Source organism: Podarcis melisellensis (assembly GCF_964234715.1).
Source record: "Podarcis melisellensis genome assembly, chromosome: 3".
Lineage (NCBI taxonomy): Eukaryota > Metazoa > Chordata > Lepidosauria > Squamata > Lacertidae > Podarcis > Podarcis melisellensis.
In genome coordinates, this window is record NC_138530.1 from 47162131 (window position 1) to 47185206 (window position 23076).

A 23076-nucleotide genomic window follows, 5' to 3' on the forward strand; every position below is an offset into this window, starting at 1 on the left:
TTTAATTCCACCCAGAGGAACAGATGACTACATAAACCACTTGAGCTTTACCCTTATGATTTGACATCCCTGGGTAGAAAAGTAACTCTCCGACAACACAGCTTCCTGGCATCAATTCCCAATCGATGCTTTTGAGGTAGAAAATTCAGTGCCAGATTTAAGCTACGGATAAAGAGAGGTGACAGCAACAAACCTTTGTCACCTCTGTGACTTGCAGCACAGCAGTTAATGCTGCAGGAACATGTGTCTCATATTTGTGAAGCTAGTAAAAGACTGTGCCATAAATATAAGTGATTCCCCCACAATGAATAAAATAAAATAACACAATGCAAAGGAGTAGCGATTTAAAATAAATTATACATTACCACTATAAATAATGTGTTTCAGCTAATGATTTAAAGACTGGCTGAGCAGATTTTAAAACTCTTTCAATTTTTGGAAGTTTTCCACATGCATTAAAATCCAGAGATTAATTGTGATCTCATTAGGCGTGACATATACATGTAGGAATGTTTCCAACTAACAGTCCATTTTTCAAACTACACCCACCACTGAAAGCACATCTAAAAGATCTGATTGTGGAAAAGAACTCCAAGGCTCAGGAGGATGATCCACCTAGCACTGGTTTTATACAATCTCCATTCAGTGGAAATCGGCTCCACTTCTGGGTGGGGCCGGGTTGCGGTTGGGCCAACTAGCCTCCCACCTCAGCTTGGGGGCAGGACAGTATCCCCCTGATGTTCCAGGGTTGTGCCTGGATTGTACAGGTTACTGTGATCTAAGAGGGGCTTGTGAGTGAACTATCCTGCCTTACAGCAGAGGTATACGTTAAAAATATATAATTATTTTAAAATATAAAGCCCAATTTTCTGTCCTCTAGGGCACAATACACCAATGCATATAAGCATGATAGCCAAATATCTGTAAGATGTTTATTTAAGAAATAATTTAGAATCTAGGAGCTGAAACTAGCATTGTGATGATTTTTGGTGATCTTCAAGTTACCTTGAGTGGGATGGTTGTGTGGATAGATCCTTAAAAAAACACCACCTCACCTTTCATGCTTTTGCACTTTTTTCACACCTATGTGCACCCATTGCTTACCTGAACTGTTGCGCGCGCGCGCTCTCTCTCTCTCTCTCTCTCTCTCTCTCTCTCTCTCTCATCTGAAGGGCTCTTTAACATATGACCACAGCCAATCAGAGATCACATAGTGCAGCCAAGCAAATGAGACTACATTATGACATACATGAAGACAAACAATGTCCTTCCATTATGGGGAGAAGCTGTCCACTCAACTTGCCCAGGCAAATGAGTTGACCTAATGAAACCATTCACACACAGACCAAAGGAACATGCTGCAAGTCAATATTGTTGCAGTAGCATTGATACCCAAAGTAAATTGCCATTTGTAGATTTCAGCTCTCTGGAAGTCACATAGGAGAGAAAGTGCTCCCTGAAATATCCCAAACTCTGTCTATATAGGAGGAAGGAAAAACAGAAGCTTGAACTTTGCCAGCAACAGACAACTGCTGAAGTTTTGTGGTGTTGGTGTAATATGGTTCCCTGAGGCTGGAACCAGAGAAGCCATGCTGCCACATGCTGAAATCTTATCTACATGCTGACACTGAAATTTCAGAACTGTCTTTGCAGGTGCCACCCTGTAGAGTGATTGACAATGACACAGGAGATGACCAAGGCTTGCTTGCCCATGGCAAATCCTTCCTTACCCTTCAAGAAAGGGAATCTGTCTTTAAAGAGCTAGACAGCATTTTGGACACTTCCTGCTCATTGTTCCTATGGTTCTGTTTTTAATACCACTTTGATCCCACTTTCCCTTTATTCTAAAATAAACCAGAATTTGCAGGTAAGTACATTCTTGTCAGAGGCTCAGGAGGAGAGGCACAGGGAAGAGAGGAGATGGAGAGCGAAGGGGAAGAATCCGAGGGGAGTGTAGGAGAATATGACAGTGGCCCAAGGGATTCCATGAGTCTCTCCAGCGAATCGGAAGATTCGCAGAAGGGGGCGCCAGTGGCCAGGGGTAGAGGGTTCCCAAGGGGAACGCCCCAGGAGCAAGGGGGGAGCAGGGACTCCCAGAGCAGCAGTTGGAAATCAGGACCAGCTTCCCCACCAGAGCATAGTGAGGGGGGAAAGTCCCAAGTATCAGGGCCAGTGGATTCCCCACCAGGGGGAGAAGACGAGGCAGGGCTGACCATGCCTCCATCGGAGAGTCGGACAACGGAGGGGAGGTCAGATCCGGCCAGTATTCCGGAAGAGGGAAGCAGTGACAGGAGTAGTGTGACGGTTAGGAGGAAGGTCACTGGTTTGGCGCGAGAAGCAAGTTCAAATGTACAGGAGCGCGGGACCTCAGAGGAGGAGGGTTGGGAGCCGGGTCCCAAAGCTCGCCGGAGGCAGGGGGAGGAGCTAAGCGACTCAGCGTCTGAGGAGTCTAGAAAGGGGAATGCACCAACGGGCAGAAGGACCCAGAGAAGGAGAGAGCAGCGGAAAAGGTGGAGCAGGGCTAGGATATTAAACTGGTGTTAGAGGGGAGGAGACTCAGACGGGACTTCGCCGGTCTAGGGTTTAGGACGTAGAGCTGCGCGCTGCGGCTTTGAAATGGAAACTGAACTTCAATAAAGACCTTTGTACATAAACACAGCCTGGCGTTGGTCCTCTGTGAGCTGGGACCGAGGGGCAGCTCTGACAATTCTGAATTGATATATATGGTTAGAAATACACCCAGTTCAACATACAATTTGCAGAAACTTTCAGAAGAATTTTTTTAAGTCTTTATATAAAAACAGGAAGCATCTATCTAGATTTTAATTACACTAAGCACCATCAGTTTGCTTTTTAAAAAAACAAGAAACCATTGGTTATTGCTTTAAATAATTTTCCTCTTTAGAATTAACAAGAATTTCTTCTCACTTTGTAACACTAAATGAATATAGTTGGAAAAGCTATTATGACATCCTTTGATTTCAATTATCACTATTATATGGAATGCCAATGGGTATATGCAGCCCTCATTTCATTTAGCAAAATTTTGCTATTAGTTTAAACTCCAACTTAGTGCCCCCCCCAACAATGTAATTTGGGAGAGGGGGGATGTTTTACAAATTGCATGGAACGAAGTACACCAATTCTTCAGGGCTGTTCCAGATAATGCTGTAAGGGCCATTTATACATTTAAAGCATTATTATGCCACTTTTGAGAGTCAAAATATTCCTGGGAACTGTGGTTTGCTAAGGGTGCTGAGAGTTGTTCTCCCCACAGAGCTACAATTCTAGGAGCTCCCTGGAAGGATAAAAATGTGGTAGAATATCACTTGAAATGCATGGTGTGGATGTGGCTCTTGCGTGGTAGAAACATTAATATCCTGCTACATAGCAAATCCATTCATGTGCAATCACATTTGCACTGCATCCCAGCAGCTGCAGTGTTGTATTGCTTAGAAAATGTAATAATACCCATCACTCTCCTTTAAACTACTATGGTCATAAATGGTCCCTGGTTGAATGGTTGTGCAAGTGTCCCAGACACCAAACTGGATGCATGTGTGGCAAAAGCCATCCCTCTTCGTGTACATCGTTTTGAGGAGTTTAGGGTATCTGACATTCTTCATTTGCTGGGTTTGGTATTCCTGCTTTCACATACTGGAGTGCACACCACACCTCCAATGCAACCCTGTCCCTAAACTGGGGGTGGGGCAGGAACCTGCAGTCCTCCAGATGTTGTTGAACCTCACTCACGCCATCCGGGATCACTGGCCATGCTGCCTAGGGCTGATGGGAATCAGAGTCCAACTACGGCTAGCAGCAGCTTCCCCACCTCTGAACAAAAAGGTGATCACTGAACAGCAACATGTTGTATCACTGGCAATGCAATTAAGGCTAGCCACTTGCAATAGCCGCTGCTCTAGGCACTTGTGACTTCTGAATGCGCAGATCTCCACATTACATTGTCAGGTATGGGCAAAACTAGAAAGGAGTGCACAAGCAGATTGCTACAGCTTTGTTGCATAAGTCTCGCCCTTGGTGCATCTGTTCAGACACATCAGTTTGGAACTGTCACATCAAAGAGTGCATGGGACACAGGGCTTCAAAAACTGTTTCCAGATCTGACCCAGTGAACATGCAAGTTACAATACTTGTTAGGCAAGTCTTTCAGGGTCTCCCCCTCCCCATATCCAATAATTGATTTAGTTGTTATTAGTTACGCAGAGATGGGAAGAATCCTTGAGGCCTCCTAAGACAGTATTCAGCTCTTGAAAGCAACCCTTTTGAATGAAGCTCTCTCCCCCTGCCCGCTCCGCCGAGTCTTCCTGCTCATTATTCCTCTAAGCCTTCCTTTCCCGGACACCAGCTGCCACCAAGGAAGTCGACAGCAGCATCTTCCTCTGCCTTCTTAGCGGGCTGGAGCTGCACCAACATGGCCTGGAGAGTTTCCTTCACCATCTGGATCTCTCTCTGTAGAGACTGTATATGCTTTATTAAGGAATAAATTGAAAGGTAATTGGCAGCTCCTTTCCTCTCTCTGAGTTATTTAATAAGTTGTTGTTGTGCTGTGCACGACAGATGGGCATTGCTAGCTAATTGCAGCGTCAAGTTCATCCAAATTGCTTGGATTAAATATTAATACATATTTCACACTTGCTTATGCCCCCTCCTCATCCTGTCTTTTTGGGCCTGTGGGCAACAAACAGCATTTTTTGCTTGAGGGGTATGAAGTGAGCAGCAATTTGTGTGCGCACGCACATATGTAAGTGTGAGTGGCTGTTGTAAATCCCCATGTGTTACACAAAGAGAATACCACAGTCACTATTCAGAGGGAATAATCTTAGATCTCAGCTTGAGAGGAATATAAATGAACATAGAGAGCCCTTTTTTTGTCTCTGTGCCAAACCTTCAGGTCATTGATGGCAATTCTCACTAACATGAGAACCGATTCCCTCCCCGAGTTCACATTCATACTGCCCTCACATCCATCAGAGTCTGAAATACATCCTCTCCCTCTCCCTTCCTCTCTCATACACAGCATCCTCCATAAAGTGAAAAACCACCCCATGACCGAGGAATAAAAAGCAGAACACAAGTTTCCGCTCTGGTCCTAGATGACTTTACTTGAAAGTAAACTACTCTCAACAGAGCTTAAGGGAGCTGAGCCTTGCAGCCTTACCCGTAAAGCCAGGCCTGGAATTACTTCCTCTACAGCCCCAACTCTGCAGCTGGGTCAGTCTTATACAAAATGCACAAAATGACTCATATTAATGCCACAGCCTTTCATTCTGGAACACAATGGAAACAGGACCTAAAAACTAACCTAATTAGTTCAGCAAGGGAACAATCAAGTAAGAGCTATTTTACATTTCAAACATGGAAGATAATGATAATATATTATGAAACCACACTTCACAGAACATTAAAGTGTCTTGGTTCAGAGCCAAATGTTTAAAAACTCCCTACACAGGGAGAGGGCAAAGTACAAGCTGACACTGATGTGCTTCCTCGCTTTTTATGTTTTTGGGGGCTCATGATCTATTAGGAAATGCTGCCATACCCAAGAACAATGTCAAGATGAAAATACATCCTTAGGTCATGAAGTGGATAATTAAAAAATCGTTTTTCTTTGGGGGTGAGGGGAGTAACTAAAGGGGATCATGGGAAAGTTATGCAAATACCTTCAATGCCAGACTGTCACACATACCAATTTGAAAAGCCTTTTGGCAGCTTCTGATTCTTTCAAAGCTTCCTCAAGATTTCATCTTTTTCTGTAATTTACATACATTCACTGTGATGTTTGACTCTCTCTTCTTCTTTTTTACTTTATGGGGAACTAATGTTAGGGTAAAAGGATAAGATCAATTTCTGCTCACATTTTTACACCGTCTTTTTCAGTCTAAAGGCAAGACCCAGAGAAGATGCTGAACAAATACCTTTTGTGCTAAAACCAAGTACCAAGGATAAGTAAACAGACCCCTCATATAACGGTGGACCACTGTTAAAAGTTGCCAGTGCTCTTTTCCACCTGCCCACCCTTCCTTCATTACACCTCAGAGATACAGGCATAGTGTGGGGGGGGGGTGCCATGGCCCCAGATGCAATTTTGAGATGGGGTGTAAACAGGCACCCCCACAACAGGTTCCTTCATTGGAGCCTGGCTCTGTGTCAGGAGTTGCACCTTGGCTGCAGTGCTTGTGCCTGGCGCAGCTCCGCCCCCCAGGCCAGGCCTGACCCAGGGGAGGAGAGCAGGCGAGTGGGGGCCAGTGCTGCCACCCACCCTCCTCGGCTGCGACACAACTTGCACCTGGGGGCAGCAGCTGTGAACATGGGGTTACCTCCTTAAGTTTAGTTATAGTGGAGTGGGAGAGCCGAAAACAACGCCAATATATTTCACATCTGACAACCAATGTGCTGCTTTGGTTTCAGACAGTACGTGGGTAGACGAGTCTAAAAAGCCGGGATCACAAATTTTCATAGTCCTCTATGGAGGTTCATTTCCCAGAAGTAATGTATTTTGCATTAACTCTGGAAATTTATACTTGGTTCTGACCAAACTAAACTCCTTAGAGCAAAATACACAGCAGGATTACATCCTCCCCCCACAAAAAAATCATAAAACCATAGAATCATAAAATTGTGGAGTTGGAAGGGATGCCCAAAGGCCATCTAGCCCAGCCGCTGCAAATATGACCATAAAACCTTCATATCCCCTCTATTTGATTTAACTGCATCGAACATGAAAGAAAACACTCAGAGTGTAGTTCATGTTTCAGAAGAGAGAAACACCCCTCCCACTGTATATAAGTCTCATGATTCACACTGTCACTAAAGAAAAAAATTATAGATAAACTGTCTCATCCGGGCCAGAGTGTTACATATAATCAAGTGCAAGAAATATCAGCCACAGTAACAAATGAACTGTTTTATGAAATACTCCTTTTCACACCCTGCAAAAACTGGCACCAGAGTCAGGGGTCATCAGTTAGTACCTCCTGACTCTTGAGGCCAGTTAGTGTGGAAGAAATCCCTGGGAGAGTAAGGGAGGTTTGTACCATGAGATGTCTGGCTGGTTTGCTTATGTCTCCACTGGCATTTCAAACTGGCTATTAAAACCATTAACACAAACTTATTTTTGCAGGGTGTGAAAAAGTGTATTTTATGCAGACAGAATTCAAATAGCCAACCCACTTTCCTGCAGCAAAAATAGCATTATATCTCAAACTATTACATGCCCTCAAATTGTCTGTCAAGCCATAACTGCTAATTAAGACCCCAAATGACTGTGAAATTGCAATATAAAAATCCATTTAATTTTACTGGGAATGCTAAGTCTTTCCTGTTAGTAAAGTAACACCTCTCATCAAGTCCTCAGACACCAGCAATGTGTCACCTCTTGCCTTTGGTTCTTCCAATTAACAATTCAGATTGTTTTCATTTGCTTGCCACTGATTAACAGCCATTGGCTCTTTTGTGGGTTTGCTTCACTATGGTATTTCTTGTTCAACAAATCCATCAGAAGCAGAGATACACACAAGTTTTACTTTTACAGACCAATCTTATACCTGTCTACTTAGATGCAAGTCCCTTAGAGTTCAATACTCACAGGGAAGTGGATATAGGAGTGAGCTTGAATTTGCCTGCTTGTGCTCCCATTCATCCGTCAAATGCAAAACCTCCTGCTTAATATTTGCTTTGAGAAGTTACAATATTAAATAAAAATCCCTTGTGGGTCTGTGTAAATATTCAGTGCTAAGCATTAGTGCTGGTTTCTGACTTCATTTGTGTTGTGTGTGCTATTTATGCCCTACTAGCAGGCTGGTTGGTTCCAGTATTCTGTGCCATAAAAATGTATAATGAAAAACAATGGCATCTGGGATTTATTTCTTCTAATAGAAGTTTAATTATTAATCAAAGCCACAATGTGTGTTTAAATATTGGCAGAACCGCCTTCTTGACAGCACCAGGAAGTTAGATCTCCCAGAAGCAGCCTTCTCTCTCTCTCTCTTTCTCTCTTTTCATTAGAAGCTTACCAGCTGCAATTTTCAGCCCAAAGTACTTGTACCTATCATTGCAGGTTTTTGGAAGATCATGCACCTAGGCACCCATTTAGCCCTTGGTTAAAGGTTTAATGGGCAATTTAGAAATTAAAATATCTGGGAATTAGTTTAGGTGACACTAGAACTATTGCTAAGAGCCATTTCAGGCATGATTTTTGCTGTTCATTTTACACATGTAACTGCTTGTGCAAGTGATCAGTTTAATACTGGCAGATGGCACTCTCAGAACTCTGCAGATCAACTTCCAAGGCCAGGTTGCATTCTGAAACAGGAAACTCCTGCTCATGGAAATTGATCCGCTGAACTCCAAGTCCCCTCCTCTTGTGTTAGGAAAGGACATAACATGACAATACCCTTCGGTCCCATTTGGAACGTTTTAACTTCTTTTACAATTGACATTGCTTTACTCGTTTTTATAACGACATATTCTATTGTTGTTATGACCCGTCCTGGGAACTTATGGTGAAGGGCAGGTACAAAATCTAATAAATAAACATGCAAACCACTTGGAAACCTTTGCATAATACAAATAGGCATGAGGAAGCTTTGTCATCAGCCATCCTGACTGCCCTACACAAGTCGCCTCCTGTCTTTTCCGGCATCTGTTTGAATGGGGTTTTTGCTGCTCCTACTGTAGCAAATCCAATCCATTTGGCCAAGGAATAGACTGAGGGAAGATGATGCCATTATGTTATTATGGTGCCTAAATCGGAGAATGCCTGGGGGCCTAGCATAAGCTGCTCTGAGTTTCTCAAAGGAAGAGCAGGATGTATCAGTGTAATAAATAAACTGTGCAGCATGGGCTCAAAACAGTTGTGTAAACTGGGATTTAATTCTGTTGGATCTGGCTGGAGTTTTTACCACGGTATTTTAGGATCCACTAGACACTACAAGAGAGACAGAGTTACTGCTGCTCCCTGTGTCTTTCTTTCTCTCCAGGGTAGCATGTGGTTTTACAACCAACCGTTTGGAAGCAGGGGGTGGGTAAATGCACAGCACAATGTTGTTGCATCCCATGTTGGGTAAAACAAGACATTACTGGAGAGAGAAAAGGATAGAGGCACAGAGAAGTGGCAAGCAGACCTTTGGTAGGGTTGTTTGCAGGTTCTTTATTTTTTTGAATATTGCAGTCATGAACCTTTCAAACTGGCTTTGAATACAAAGCCGAATTAGCAACAAAAAAGGCTATCTTTTCCTGCTCAGTTTCCTGATTATACTTTTTCTGCCTCCTGCTCTTGCTTTGTTTATTCAACCCCATATTTCTGTCTGCATCCAGTTTAAGCAGCATATGCATTTGTGGACATCATGCGGAAGAATTGTGGAAGAAAAAGGCAGAAGTGATCTTTAACTTTGTGCCTATCCATTTATGTAGACATGACAGATTCAGCAAGCTTAAACCAGATGCCAGTTGGCATAAGCAGCCTTTTAAACAATTTATGTTTCCTCATTCAAGGGATTTCATCTGGAAGACAACCAAATGCCCATCTTGCTAGGGTTATTTGTACTATACACAGTTAAAACTGCAGGGCAATGTGCCATGGTAAGTACTCACTGGATATTTTAAGGGGAAAATATGTTTGTTTCCAAGATATGCATCTCCTGTTTTGGCTGTAGATGATAATTGACTAAAATTGGTTTAGCAGATTAATTTTGTAAGTGGAGATCGCTGGGTTTTTCACACATTTGTTGGAGCAAGTGGAGGGAAGACTGGGATCACAGGTGCCAACTCCATTCACGGAATATGGACATGCACAACTGTAGGCATGTATGGTTCTTACCATGTGATCAGGAACCATCACAAAGTGGTAGAGCATCTGCTTTGCATCTAGAAGGTCCCAAGTTCAATCCTGGGCAGCTCCAGGTAGGGCTTGAAAAGATCCCTGCTTGAAACCCTGGGCAGCCACTGCTGGTCAGTGTCAAAAATACTGAGCTAAATGGACCAATGGTCTGACTCACTATAAGGCAGCTTCCTATGTTTCCATGTTCCTAAAAGCAGTGGGCCATCAAAAGACCCAAAAATGTAAAATATCTGTACATGCAGTGCCAAATTAAATCCTGTAGAGGCAGTCGAAATCTGGGGGGGGACAGGTGACACCCACCTCGCATTGAAGTAAAAAAGGTTGCTTGTAATTTTCTTTCAAGATCAAATCAATATTATTTTGATCTGTTGTCACAGGGCCCCTAAAAGGCCTGGGGCCCATAGGCCAGTGCCTACTGTGCCTATTTGGTAATCTGGCACTGTGTACTTGCCTGGCTGAACTCATGGAGGTTAGTCGCAACAGCAGCAGCATTGCTCTTCCATATGTTCAGCTGAATATGTGGCAAACAATTATGTCCCCCCAGAAGTCTTCTGTGGTGGTATTCCAGTACTTTTCTCCCCAGGAGGTACTCAAGGGTATGCAGTACCAGAACAGCTTTTTTTTTTTAATGTACCAGCACCTATTTTTCTAGGGGGGAAAAAAAACTGGGTATTACAAACATTACAAGACAGAGTGTTTTAATATATGCCATAGGTTTGGAGGAAGGATCTGTCTGGATGATGACTGTGAGTCCCTTCAAAACCTATGATCATATTCTTGTGAGGTTAAACTCCATGAGGAAACTTGTTGAATCGGTCAGGCAAGTCTTTTTGTAAGGTGATGGCCTTAGCTGGCCAACAGCATCTAATAGAGTGAGCTCGGCTGCCATAGTGACAATTAAATGATGATGTTCTCTAGGATGGGGCATAGGCATTTCCTCCACCTCCCTCACCTGACTGGATGCCACATCATTCTAGAATGGAGAATAATAGGCCAAGGGGGGCATGTGTGAGTTTGGCTGATGCTGGAAGTTAGAGACAGAGATATGTCTCAGTCTGAGCTGGACCCAAAGCTGAGTTTGGGGTTTTCCTGGAAACGTGATGAGGAGGCAAGATCTGCTGGAGGTGTTAATGCTGTGAGTGCCTCCATCTATGCTGTGTGTGTGTGTGTGTGTGTGTGTGTGTGTGTGTTTAGACCCATATGTCCTAAATATACCACAGTCTCCACTGACCTTCATTCCATGAAAGCCAAATCCCGGGAGACACCCTGGAGACTCTTGCTGCTTGGAGATTGGAGTATATGAAACAATAGTTTGAGGGTGCTTATATCAGTACTTAAATCACTCCAAACTGAAATTAAACTTTACACCACCAAGAATGTACATTATGTTTCAATTCTGCTTTTTCTTTCTTAAATCACTCCAAATTGAAATTAAACTTTACACCACCAAGAATGTACATTATGTTTCAATTCTGCTTTTTCTTTCTATTAACCATTGGCACAAATTGCACTGAAGAGGCTCAGATGCACTTTCCATGGTACGTACAGGGGGAAAGTCTCAAAACATCTGTTCAGTCTGACCTAATTTTAGATCAAGCCAATGACAAGACTCCTCTCAGTTTCAGCAAGTACTAGATAAATGGTCCTGTCACTATTCTCTGAGGGCGCATCTGCACTGGACTGTTCCCTAATATGCAGTTGGCAATTTAACACTGAAACGGATTCTTGGAAAGATACACATTTTAAAAAAAAATGTGGGGGGGGGATATGGGAAGCTTGGTGCAGCCGGCACTTGCCCCACTATTACCCCCAAATGCACGACAGATAGGAAGAGAATACTAGTATATCTTTATACACAACATAAGGTGCACCAAACTGTGTCAAGAGCAGGGGTGGCTGTGGAGCTTCAAAGTCCTCAAGTGTAGAGCTTTCCTCCCTTTGTGAGGCTGGTGAGAGAAGAGCAGAGGAGCGGTCCTTGAGATGAGCCAAGAAGCCAGGTGGCAAAGCAGCTGGCCTCTCCCCACAGAATGAACCCTGAGGGAGGCATGAAGCATCTACATCCTACCTAGCCAGGCTTTAACTTCCCACAACAAAGGAAGGCCAATACGAGACCCTATTCTGATAAAGCAGGCACCTAACATGTGCACCCTCCTCCCTGGGTGATGCTGTGGGTTAAACCACAGAGCCTAGGACTTGCTGATAAGAAGGCCAGCGGTTCAAATCCCTGTGACGGGGTGAGCTCCCGTTGCTCGGTCCCTGCTCCTGCCAACCTAGCAGTTCGAAAGCCGATCAAAGTGCAAGTAAAGAAATAGGTACCGCTCCGGCGGGACGGTACACGGTGTTTCCGTGCGCTGCTCTGGTTCACCAGAAGTGGCTTAGTCATGCTGGCCACATGACCCAGAAGCTGTACACCGGCTCCCTCGGCCAATAAAGCGAGATGAGCGCCACAACCCCAGAGTTGGCCACGACTGGACCTAACGGTCAGGGGTTCCTTTACTTTTACTGACCCTTGAGGACCAGTGAATGGGAATTGGCTATCTTTGTAGCCCCTCCCTGGTGTGAATTAAGGGACCTCTCCCTGCAGATGCTACACTCTGTCCAAGGATTGACTGAAAGTCTAACAGCTGCAGCTGCGGCTCTGAAGAATCCAGTTCCAAAGAACTTTCCAAATTTTGCTCCTTATGGATTTCCTCTCTAGGCTCTGGGACGTACTACCTGGCTACAAGTACAGGTGATGCAAATGGTAGTCCAACACCACCTGAAAGGCCACAGGTTCCCATGTCTCTGGTATAGTGGATGGAACTTAGAGCTGACAGAAGACATTGATATGGAGCAAGATTTGCTGGGATTCATTGCTCTGCATGAGCTAATCTCATTTCCTCAAAAAGACTTTCATAGATGCACTTTCAGTGGACAAACCTGTGGCACCTGTTTGTCTTCAAGCTGCATTATCTAGGCTCATAGCTTGACCTGGAACTCATCCTCCCTTAGTCCAGAGTGGAAGGAGATTGGTGGATATCCCACAAGGTTCCCAATAAATCACCCGTCAGTCCAAGTCATCATGGTTGAATTACTGATTATTATTTCTTAGTTCAGGTTTCCAGGGAACAAAGTTCTATTATAACCTAGTTCTCTAAAGTAGGATTCACACAATGCTAATTTCAGGACTGTGCTGATAAAAGCTAATTCTTTAGCTGGAGCATCAAAGGCAGACTATCAAAAAAAGGATATGAACAAGGTCTTCATCACAGCCGCAGAACGCTGTTTGAAGTTGATCTTCCAGGTGCATCAGCTTCTCACTTATTTTTTCACATTTGTCGTCAAGTTCTGCTGTAAGTATATGAAATTCCTACAAGAAGGGGAAAAAATATTACAAGAAAGTGTTTGTGTTTTTGGCTGCACATTAGCATCCTTGAAGATCATATAAATTCAGGGTACAATATTTTGTTATGCTGGAACAAGCTCAGCAACTGACCTTTCACTTTAAATTCATGTCTGCCATAGCCATGTATAAAGTAGGGAGTGTGGGGCCTATTCTAAGGACAAAAGTAATCCTTCTCTTTAATTTCTGTTACTGTTAATTTTTTAAGTAAACAGCTTGACTACTGATAATGCACAGTTAAGAATCAGCATGGGTGGGATGGGAAGCAACATGTATCCATCAGGGTACCAATTCAGACTACAGTGGTACCTCGGGTTAAGAACTTAATTCATTCTGGAGGTCTGTTCTTAACCTGAAACTGTTCTTAACCTGAAGCACCACTTTAGCTAATGGGGCCTCCTGCTGCTGCCGCGCCGCTGGAGCACGATTTCTGTTCTCATCCTGAAGCAAAGTTCTTAACCCGAAGTACTATTTCTGGGTTAGCGGAGTCTGTAACCTGAAGCGTATGTAACCTGAAGCCTATGTAACCCGAGGTACCACTGTACTGTGATGTGCAGGATGTGGACTTTAGGGCTGTACTGCAACAAATGAAACCTGGTTAGTCTTATCACAACCTGATGATTATCAGTTACAGATAGGTAGCCGTGTTGGTCTGCCATAGTCAAAACAAAAAAAATTCCTTCCAGTAGCACCTTAAAGACCAACTAAGTCAGTTCTTGGTATGAGCTTTCGTGTGCATGCACACTTCTTCCGATACACTGAAACAGAAGTTTCCAGACCCTTCTATATAGTGAGAAGGTGGGGAGGGGTATTACTCAGAAGGGTGGTGGGAATGGGTGATTGGCAGATAGCTGTGATGAGCCTGTTGATGACTCTTAACGACTGCAATAGGTCTTACAGGAAAAAGCAAGGGGTGAGAAGGTGAAAAATGGCTTTGTCATGTATAATGAGATAAGAATCCAATGTCTTTGTTCAGACCAGGTCTCTCCATGGTTTTAAGTTTGGTAATAAGTTGCAATTCAGCAGCTTCTCTTTCCAGTCTATTTCTGAAATTCCTTTGTAGTAGAACAGCTACTTTGAGATCTTGTATAGAATGTCCTGGGAGATTGAAGTGTTCTCCTACTGGTTTCTCTGTCTTGTGATTCCTGATGTCAGATTTATGTCCGTTTATTCTTTGGCATAAGGTTTGGCCTGTTTGTCCAATATAGAGAGCTGAAGGACACTGTTGGCATTTGATGGCATACACAATGTTAGACAATGAGCAATTAAATAGTCCCGAGATGGTATGTGTGATGTTGTTGGGGCCAGTAATGGTGTTGTCCGGGTGTATGTGGCAGCAAAGTTGGCATCTGGGTTTATTGCAGGCTCTGGTACCAGTGTCCGTGTTAAGTCTGGTTGTAATATTATTGTGGGTTAGGAGTTGTTTAAGATTGGGTGGCTGTCTGTAGGCAATGAAAGGTCTTCCTCCCAGAGCTTGAGAAAGAGAACTGTCATTGTCCAGGAGAGGTTGTAGATCTCTGATGATGCGTTGTACTGTTTTAACTTGGGAGTTGTATGTGATGACTAGAGGTGTTCTGTTATTTTCTTTTTTGGGTCTGTCTTGCAGCAAGTTCTCTCTGGGTATCAGTCTGGCTCTGTTGATCTGTTGTCTAACTTCATCTGCTGGGTATTTTAGTTCTAAAAAGGTTTGCTGTAGATCTCTTAGGTGAGAGTCTGTAGAATTGGAACAGATACAGCTGTAACGTAGTGCCTGGCTATATACAATGGACTGTTTGGTATGTTTGGGATGGTAGCTAGAGGCATGTAGATATGTTTGTCGGTCAGTTGATTTACGGTGTAAGGTGGTGTCTATGCGCCCATCCTGTATTTTTATAGTAGTGTCCAAAAAATGTATTTCTTGCATAGATTGATTCATTGTTAGGTTGATTGTGGGGTGAAAATCATTGAATTTCTGGAAGGTGAGTGGTCCCAATTTGTATTGGCATTCCAATGGCTTTTGAAGAGTGCCTGTTTACATAGACATTCTCTTCACCTGAGTCTCTCATTTCAATTGCTATGCTGTTTTAATTGGATTGTTTTGCTACACATTTTAATCATGGTGCTTTATATTTGAATGGGATTGTTTTGTTGTGTATTTTACTTATTGTGTATTTTACTTATTTCATAGTTTAACAATGTTGTGCAATTAGTTTTAATGCTTTGTAAGCCACTTAGAAGTGGCCTAGGCATTAAGAAGTCTATAAATTAAACATTCTTCATTATAAATAAATAAATAAATGATAGATAGATAGATAGATAGATAGATGATAGATAGATAGTAGATAGATAGATAGATAGATAGATAGATAGATAGATGATAGAAGGAAGAGATAGGCATCTTCATATTCTGCTGAAAGTATCAATAGACACAAGCAAGATATTCAGCAGTCTAATTCCCACAAATGGATTCTGTACAACTTTACAATAATCCCATTTGTCCAGATGCTTTGTTGCAAAACTTTACGGAAAATAATAAGTTTACACCAGGAATCAATATGCCATAAGCTTTTAAAACCACAGGCAGCCATACTAAGCGATGCCATATATTGGCTATAAATGTCCTTGTGGCTGTATGGATGAAGAACAAGTCATCCATCAAGCTGTTAGATTGTTATTCAATACCCAGCAGGATCCTGCATATCTTAGGGAGAGAAAAAACACCTGAGCAATTTACAAGATTGGAAAGCTATTAGAAAATACCTTAGTGACCCGCATACAAGAAGACAGGGCAGCAACATTAAAAAAAAACCACTTTTATTTACTATTTGGCAGGCTTGCAGGGAGATCAGTCACGAAATCATTTATTTTCTTGCACTGAAGATTCCTTAAAGTCCTGATTACTAACTGGCGCATCTATCTGAAGAAAACAATTTTATTCTAGATGCTCACTATTCTTGTTTTTCTTTTTTGAAGTTAAAGATTTGGATGGGGTCTTCTTCTTAACTGGGAGTGAGTTTTGCTCCACAGTATGAAATAAGGAGAGTGATTATCCAAATGGTCACATATTTATGACAGGCTGTATCCAAACTTATTACTTATTTATTGCATTTATATGCCATCATTCCTCCAAGGAGCTCAAGGCGGCACACGTGATTCTTCCTCCTCACTATTTTATCCTCACAACAACCCTGTGAGGTAGGTTAAGCTGAGAGACTGACTGTCCCAAGGTCACCCACAAAGTTTCATGGCTAAGCAGGGATTTCAATGCTGGTTTCCCAGGTCCTAGTCCAACACTGAACCACTACATCACACTGGCTCTCTTTGAACTAAGTAACTGATTTTGGTTGGGGAAACTTCCAGTTATAGCACATAAACTCATAAATGCACATCCAAATTCATGAATGAAAGTGATGAAAAACATATTCCCTAAAACTAACCTGCCTATTGAGATTAAGCAGGTTGTTTTTGGCAACATTCATGTTTAGATAAGCCTACCCAGATGCTTGGAAAGTTGTGGTAATTTTAATCTGTATTATTGTTTTAAATGGCTGTAAATTTTGCTTGGTTTTATTGTCTTATCTTTCTGTAAACTGGTTTGAGGTTGGTCTGCATAAATCTCATGAAATAAATAATAATAACCACTCGGCAAACTTCGTCCAAGTAGAACAATCACAGTTCAAATTACGAGCTGATGCTACAATAAATGTGTGAGTCTTTAAAGTGCAATGTGGACTCTGTTGTTTTTGCTACAACAGGGTAACGCTGGGGAAATTCAAAACACGTAAGGGGGGGTGTTTTCTATAAGAAGATGAAAAAAGTTGTGACTTCAAAGTGTTGGTTTATTGAGTAGCTTAGCTGAATTTGATTAAAGTGCCCTGCCATTAATATATTAGGCTATAGGTCAGATTCCTGCTGTGACCATGCAAGAGACTTCACAAGGCTGATTTGAAAACAGGTGGTGTGGAAATTAAGTGATTTTTAAATCCTCTGCCATCCTCAGCAATAAAGCGGAGGCAAAATGCATGCCCACCAAAACAAAACAAAAAATATCATTCTTTGAGAATAGTCCCTAAACATGAGACTAATATAAGGATATCTACCACTCTAAAATATTAATTCAAGTACTGTGGTTCTGCTACCTTGGCTTTTCCTGTGCTTTTCCTGCTCCTCCTGTATCCTACTGGCTTTCTGCTTTTTACTAAGCAGTGTGAGTATCAGAACCATGGGGCTGTTCTAATGTTGCATTTTGCTACTTGTGAAAATGGCCCAAGATGCAAATCTTTGTAATGTGGGTGGCAGCTGTTGGTTATCAGTTGGTTATCAGTCTAAGGAAGTGCAAAGGGCTGAGAATCTCCTGAGAATTTTTTTATAGCTGCATCTAAGGCAGGGGTAGGCAACCTAAGGCCCGGGGGCCGGATGCGGCCCAATCACCTTTTCAATCCAGCCTGCGGATGGTCTGGGAATCAGCGTGTTTTTACATGAGCAGAATGTGTGCTTTTATTTTAAATGCATCTCTGGGTTATTTGTGGGGCATAGGAAGTTGTTCATTCCCCCTCCCCCAAATATATTCCAGCCCACGACGTGGTCTGAGGGACAGTGGACTGGCCCACGGCTGAAAAAGGTTGCTGACTTCTGATCTAAGGCTTGTGCCTGTGGCTATTTATCCAAATGGAACCAATACCTGATAAGAAAAACCAAAATGGTGCAGGGTTTAGCAAATCAGTGCCATGCATTTATATCAACTGTGGCAGTCATACACTGTCTGCATTTTCCTAATCTGGCAAGCTCACAGATAAGGTCAGAGTACAAAATGTACACAGGTACCATTTGGTTGGCATAAAAAAAAACCCCAAATAAACCTCCTCCATGGATGATAGCCACCCTATATGGTCACGCCTTTAGAAGGGAAAATGCATATTAATGTCTTGATGAGCAAATCTATGGAATCAAGCTTTCTTCTACTATTGTTGGCATTCAGAGGTAGGGAAAAGACTCCTTTCTACAGCCAGCCAAACATTGTGAAGCATCTTAAGGACACTTCCTGCCAAATAATTACAATTTTGATTAATTTCTGTTATCGGATTTGAGATCCTGACATGAATTGTAAGAATCTGCAGGCCTGGTAGGTTCCAGAATGTCATTCAGTAGAACTGAATTTCACTGCACACAAGCACAGGAGCTAGGTTCTGGAAGAGCCATGCTGAAACCTAGAAACTAGAGTTCTCTGCTGAGGAAAACCTACATTCAAATCCCTATGCCATTACATTTTCTGGATGGTCTAGGGCAAGTCAATACCTCTCAGCCTAATCTACTGCACACAGAATTGACTGAGGAAAAATATGAATCTGAGTACACTAGTGGAACCCTGTGATATAAAAGTAGCACCGTTCGTTTTGTCTCTCTTTTGAGTTTTGAGGGTTACATGCTGTTGTTTTCTGATCAGGATTAGTGCAGAACAAGGAATTGTGCAAGATTCCTGCTCTTGCTTGGTTTGTTCTGTTTCCCCCTTTTCACCTTAAAAGTCAATTTTTAGTTCCTTTTTAGATGATGATGACATCTTGTATTGCTGGTTTGCTGTAGGTTTTAAACTTACTGGGTTGATGGTCTTGTTCCCTGCACTTAGTTAAACTACAGAACTTGCTCCCACAGGAAGCAATGATGGCTACCGTCATCGACTCAGGTGGCTTTAGAATAGCATTAGACAAATTTCTGAAGGATAATGCTATCAGTGGCTGCTAGCCATGATGACTATGCTGTGCCTCTACAGGTGGAGGCAGTAAGCTTCAGAATACCAGTTGTTGCAAACCACAGTGTACTGTTGCGCTTAGATCCTGCTTGCAGGTTTCCCACAGGCACCAGGTTGGCCACTGTGAGAACAGAAGACTGGACTAGATGGGCCATGGGCCTGATCCAGCAGGCTGTTCATAACCAAGAAATTGCCATGGTATAGGAATAGCAGATTTTTTAAAAAAATGTTATTTTTAAATAGAACTGTTACATAAACTGCAGGTGGGAGGTGCTAGAAAAGGCAAGTGCCCCATCTTTCTTACATAGGAGATGGTGCTTTCTATGAAACACACATGCATCATTTAAAACCCCAACCCAGACAATGTTTTTTCCCCCATCCAGAATGACTGTTTACAGCCATTGCCGCTGGCTGGTGCTGATGGGTGTTGTAGCCCAGAACATCTGGAAGGGATCAGCAACAGCTGGCTTTAGTAATTTCCACAGATGTAATCAAAAGTCATACAATTAACCGGGTAACACCTCTAATAAAAAGGTGGTTGTTTCACATGATTTCAGAATCTCACAATTTTCTCTAAATAAAAAAAAAGTGATAGTAAAAGGATAGTGGCAAAAGGATAGTGGCTCATTTTAACTTTTAAAAAATGGAGAGAAATGCCTCTCAGCATCTTCCTTGCCTATTAATGTCACTGCTAATATTTTTATCTGACACATATATGGAAGCAGGCAAAACACTGCCAGTGACACAGAAACTATTTTAAACGCTTCCTGGTTGGAATGCTGCTTGGCGGCCACTGAGAAGCATGGAGTGTGTATCTGGTAAGAAACAAGAGAATGGCCCCTTGCCTCCAAGCTCAATGCATTAACCAGACTGCAATGCTGGAGCTGGCAGGTTGGCCCACTGCTGCAAGCAACTATCTGTCGCTCTGGAAGCAGTTCCAATCTTGTTCAGTTCATTAAAAAAATATTTCTGTGCTGACAGCATTTTGGGGAAGCTGGAAGCGGCTTGCTAGGGGGGGAGTCTGGCTTGCCATGAGAAAGCTGAGAATTTGATTTTATGGGAAGTCTAGCTTCCAGTGGTCTGGGTTTGACAAAGTATTCTCCTTTCTACTACAAACTGCAGGCAACCACTGGGAGATTTTTGCTGGTGACAACAGCAAGATGCTCTCTGCTTCCCACTGTGAAGTGGGCATTCCCATTTTTTTTCTTTTTCACATGCAGCATATGCTGCCTCTGATGAGAAACAATCTCAATGATCTCCTGTATTTTCCTAAAATGACTATTTGTAATTCTGCCGTCAGAATAATAAATATTGGGACACTCACACAGCTTGCATGCCTATTCAAGGCAGCTTCTCGGTTGCAATGGCCTACCCCTATTTTTAATTCCTTGAATTCTTTCTTCTGCACCTTTTTGTGCTCAAACTAGATGCAGGTAATCAAACACCCTGCTCCAAAGTACTAAAAATTTGTCAAGTTTCCAAAATACTTGGTTTCCTGGTAAGAGTGGCGGGAAGAAGGAACAAGGGTTCAGGCAGGGAAGGGCAAGGGAACAAGTTTATGTGTGGACTGTTATGCCACACATTTCTTTCTTGGATGAATCACAACTGAGGTTTAAGGAACTTCTGCTTTAAATACGAGGCTCAAATAAGTTTTAACTGGAAGCATTTCCACCTTTTCCCCTTTCCAGACTTCATCATGTTCTGCTTTAAGGAATGTTACAGCTTGATTTATCAAAGAAGCACAGTTTTCCGTACAGAAAACTTTGCAAACTCCCCCGTTTATTTCACTGATATATCTATGCCCAAAGTAAAAATGTTAACCAAAGCACAAAAGCATGTCTGTCATGACGTTGTGTATTTGGATCTTCAAAAAGTTTGTTGATGTCACCAATTTATTCAGCTATTCTGTCCATATACCATATATAATGAGCAGGACAATTTTGTGAATAGGAGAATTTTTTTAGTGGTTCATTCAAGAAATTTCCATTCAGATCCTGTCTTTATCTGTGGCCAGTAACAATACAGTAATACAGTAAGTGGACTAGCAGCATAAGAATTCATCAACCTATATTGTGGTTCAGATTTAACCTTCAGAAGTTCTGCTTTGTTATGAAAAGGGCTTTAGATAGAGGAGGACGTTTCTACAAGTTCATAATATCAGTGGTGACCTTCTCTTTGACTCTGCTGAAACATCCTTGTGACTCTTAGTTCAGCGCTGCGTGTACCGCTGTTTGACAGTCTGATTTGTTTTGTGGTATAGTGACATGATAGGTCCCTTTAGGCTCCTGAGCTGTCCTGCTGTTTTCTGTGAGCACCACAGATGGGTACCAGTTTTGCTGGGCAGGTTTGATTTTTTTTTGTCTCGGAGACCATATGTTACCTCCCCTGTTACCTTACGCCACCCTGCTCCCTTGGCAACTGCCAGTGGCAGATAGCTGGACACCATCCACAAACTGTTGTTATCATTCTTTTCCAATAACAGGTGTTTCTATTATCTTGCTGCTTATGGGACTGTGGCGACAACTCCCTTGAGCTTCAGCAGGCTTCATGAGCACGTTTATGTCATCACGGAAGCAAGGTACACTGTTTCTCTTCTATTCACTTTCTGACACAATTGAAAAATCCTTACCTTAAAAGTGTTTCTGTCCTATTATATTTCTCCATGTTGTACGTGAATGAGCCACTGTTCACATGGGTAGGCGATCAGACTGGGTAATGGGGAAGTTGTGGATTTATATTCTGCCAGTCAGCTAAAATTTGTATTGCTCAATGAAAGAGTTATTTCATATTGACACTCCTGTGTCTCCCAAGAATCAGTGAAATTAATATTATCCTGATGGGCAAACTACTAACTCGGTATGGGGTTTTTTAGCATTTGTGAATTTAGGCAACAAGGTCCATGTTCATTCACACTGAAGTCAAGGGGATTTAAGCAACCTGTACACAAAATTTATTTTTTGTTTTCACCTGCCCCTCCATGACTCAAGGTGGCTTTATGGCACATTCAAATGTACAAAAATAAAAGCAATTTAGCAAAACCAATAAAGAGACATACTGGCAAACACCACTAATTTCAACAACTGCTGCAGATAGGGTGGATATTTTAATCTAGCATGAGAAATGCATGCTACTGTGGAAGTAAAATATTGCGCGCGCGCGCACACACACACACACACGTACACACACACACACACACACACACACACACACACACACTGATCTCCAGATCAACCTTAATCATCCTACATCTGGTGAATCTCAATATGCAAAAAAATGCCATTGCAAATCTGTATGATTCTTATGTTTATCATCTAACAATCCAATGCATACAACAGAATATGCCTCACTTATTTTTCTGTCTACTTCCTTCTTTCAGACCTATTTGAGGTCTAAACTAATCTTTTCAAACCACTTACTCCAAATTAATCTCAACGTCAATGGGACAATGCAGGAATAAGAGAGAGCTATGGCTGAAGTCTGTAAAATATAATTTCTTTGTTTATGAAAACATCTTGTTGAAAGCAATGTATGTCACCCTGTTCCAAAGGGGTATCACACACATAACCAAAATGGGGACACAACAAAACCAATTAAGAAATACCAACTTGCACCATTCATCCAGTATTACTGTCACTGGGACAAAGAAGGCACTCGAAGAAAAAAATCATATTAAAATCTGATTCCCATCTGAAGTTTCTAGATGTCACTTCCGGCAGCAAGACTGGCACCAAGATGGAAGTGATGGTGGTGGGCAAGAAGGGTACCTTCAAAGAAGTAACTAGTTTAGGTGTTCAAAGCTGTTGCTGCCGGTTTGGCTCAATAACTGTGGTGATGCCTCTGTGAATCCTGCTAATCCCCCAGGACAGCAGTTCTCAAAGGGGGTGGCAGAAGAGAATGCCAGGTGTGGCAGGAAGATTCAAGGGCAATCAAAGAAACCTTTAAACATTTCAGTGTAGTATAGTATAGTATCAAAATAATATATATTTTTATTTGCAGAATATATCTTTTCAAAATCAAGCTCTACTGGGAGTTGTTTCTTTCTGTTTTCCAATGTATCAATTAAAAATTGAGTGTGGTGTGAGCAAATTTTTCTTCTAAAAGTATGGCCCA

The 23076-nt window shown here is 42.2% G+C and overlaps 1 protein-coding gene across 7 annotated transcripts in view; it reads right to left on the reverse strand.

The window, feature by feature from the left end:
* Window positions 1–2876: 2876 nt before the first annotated feature.
* The window catches only part of DISC1 (DISC1 scaffold protein), a 150166-nt gene continuing 129966 nt past the window's right edge, over window positions 2877–23076 (reverse strand). For all 7 annotated transcript variants that reach the window (XM_081906821.1, XM_081906815.1, XM_081906817.1 and 4 more), the window contains 2 exons: window positions 13090–13208; window positions 2877–4480 (listed from right to left, as the gene is read on the reverse strand). In XM_081906821.1, coding sequence (XP_081762947.1) covers window positions 4333–4480; window positions 13090–13208 — 267 coding nt within the window. In that variant the 3' untranslated portion in view covers window positions 2877–4332. The remainder of the gene's footprint in view (window positions 4481–13089; window positions 13209–23076) is intronic.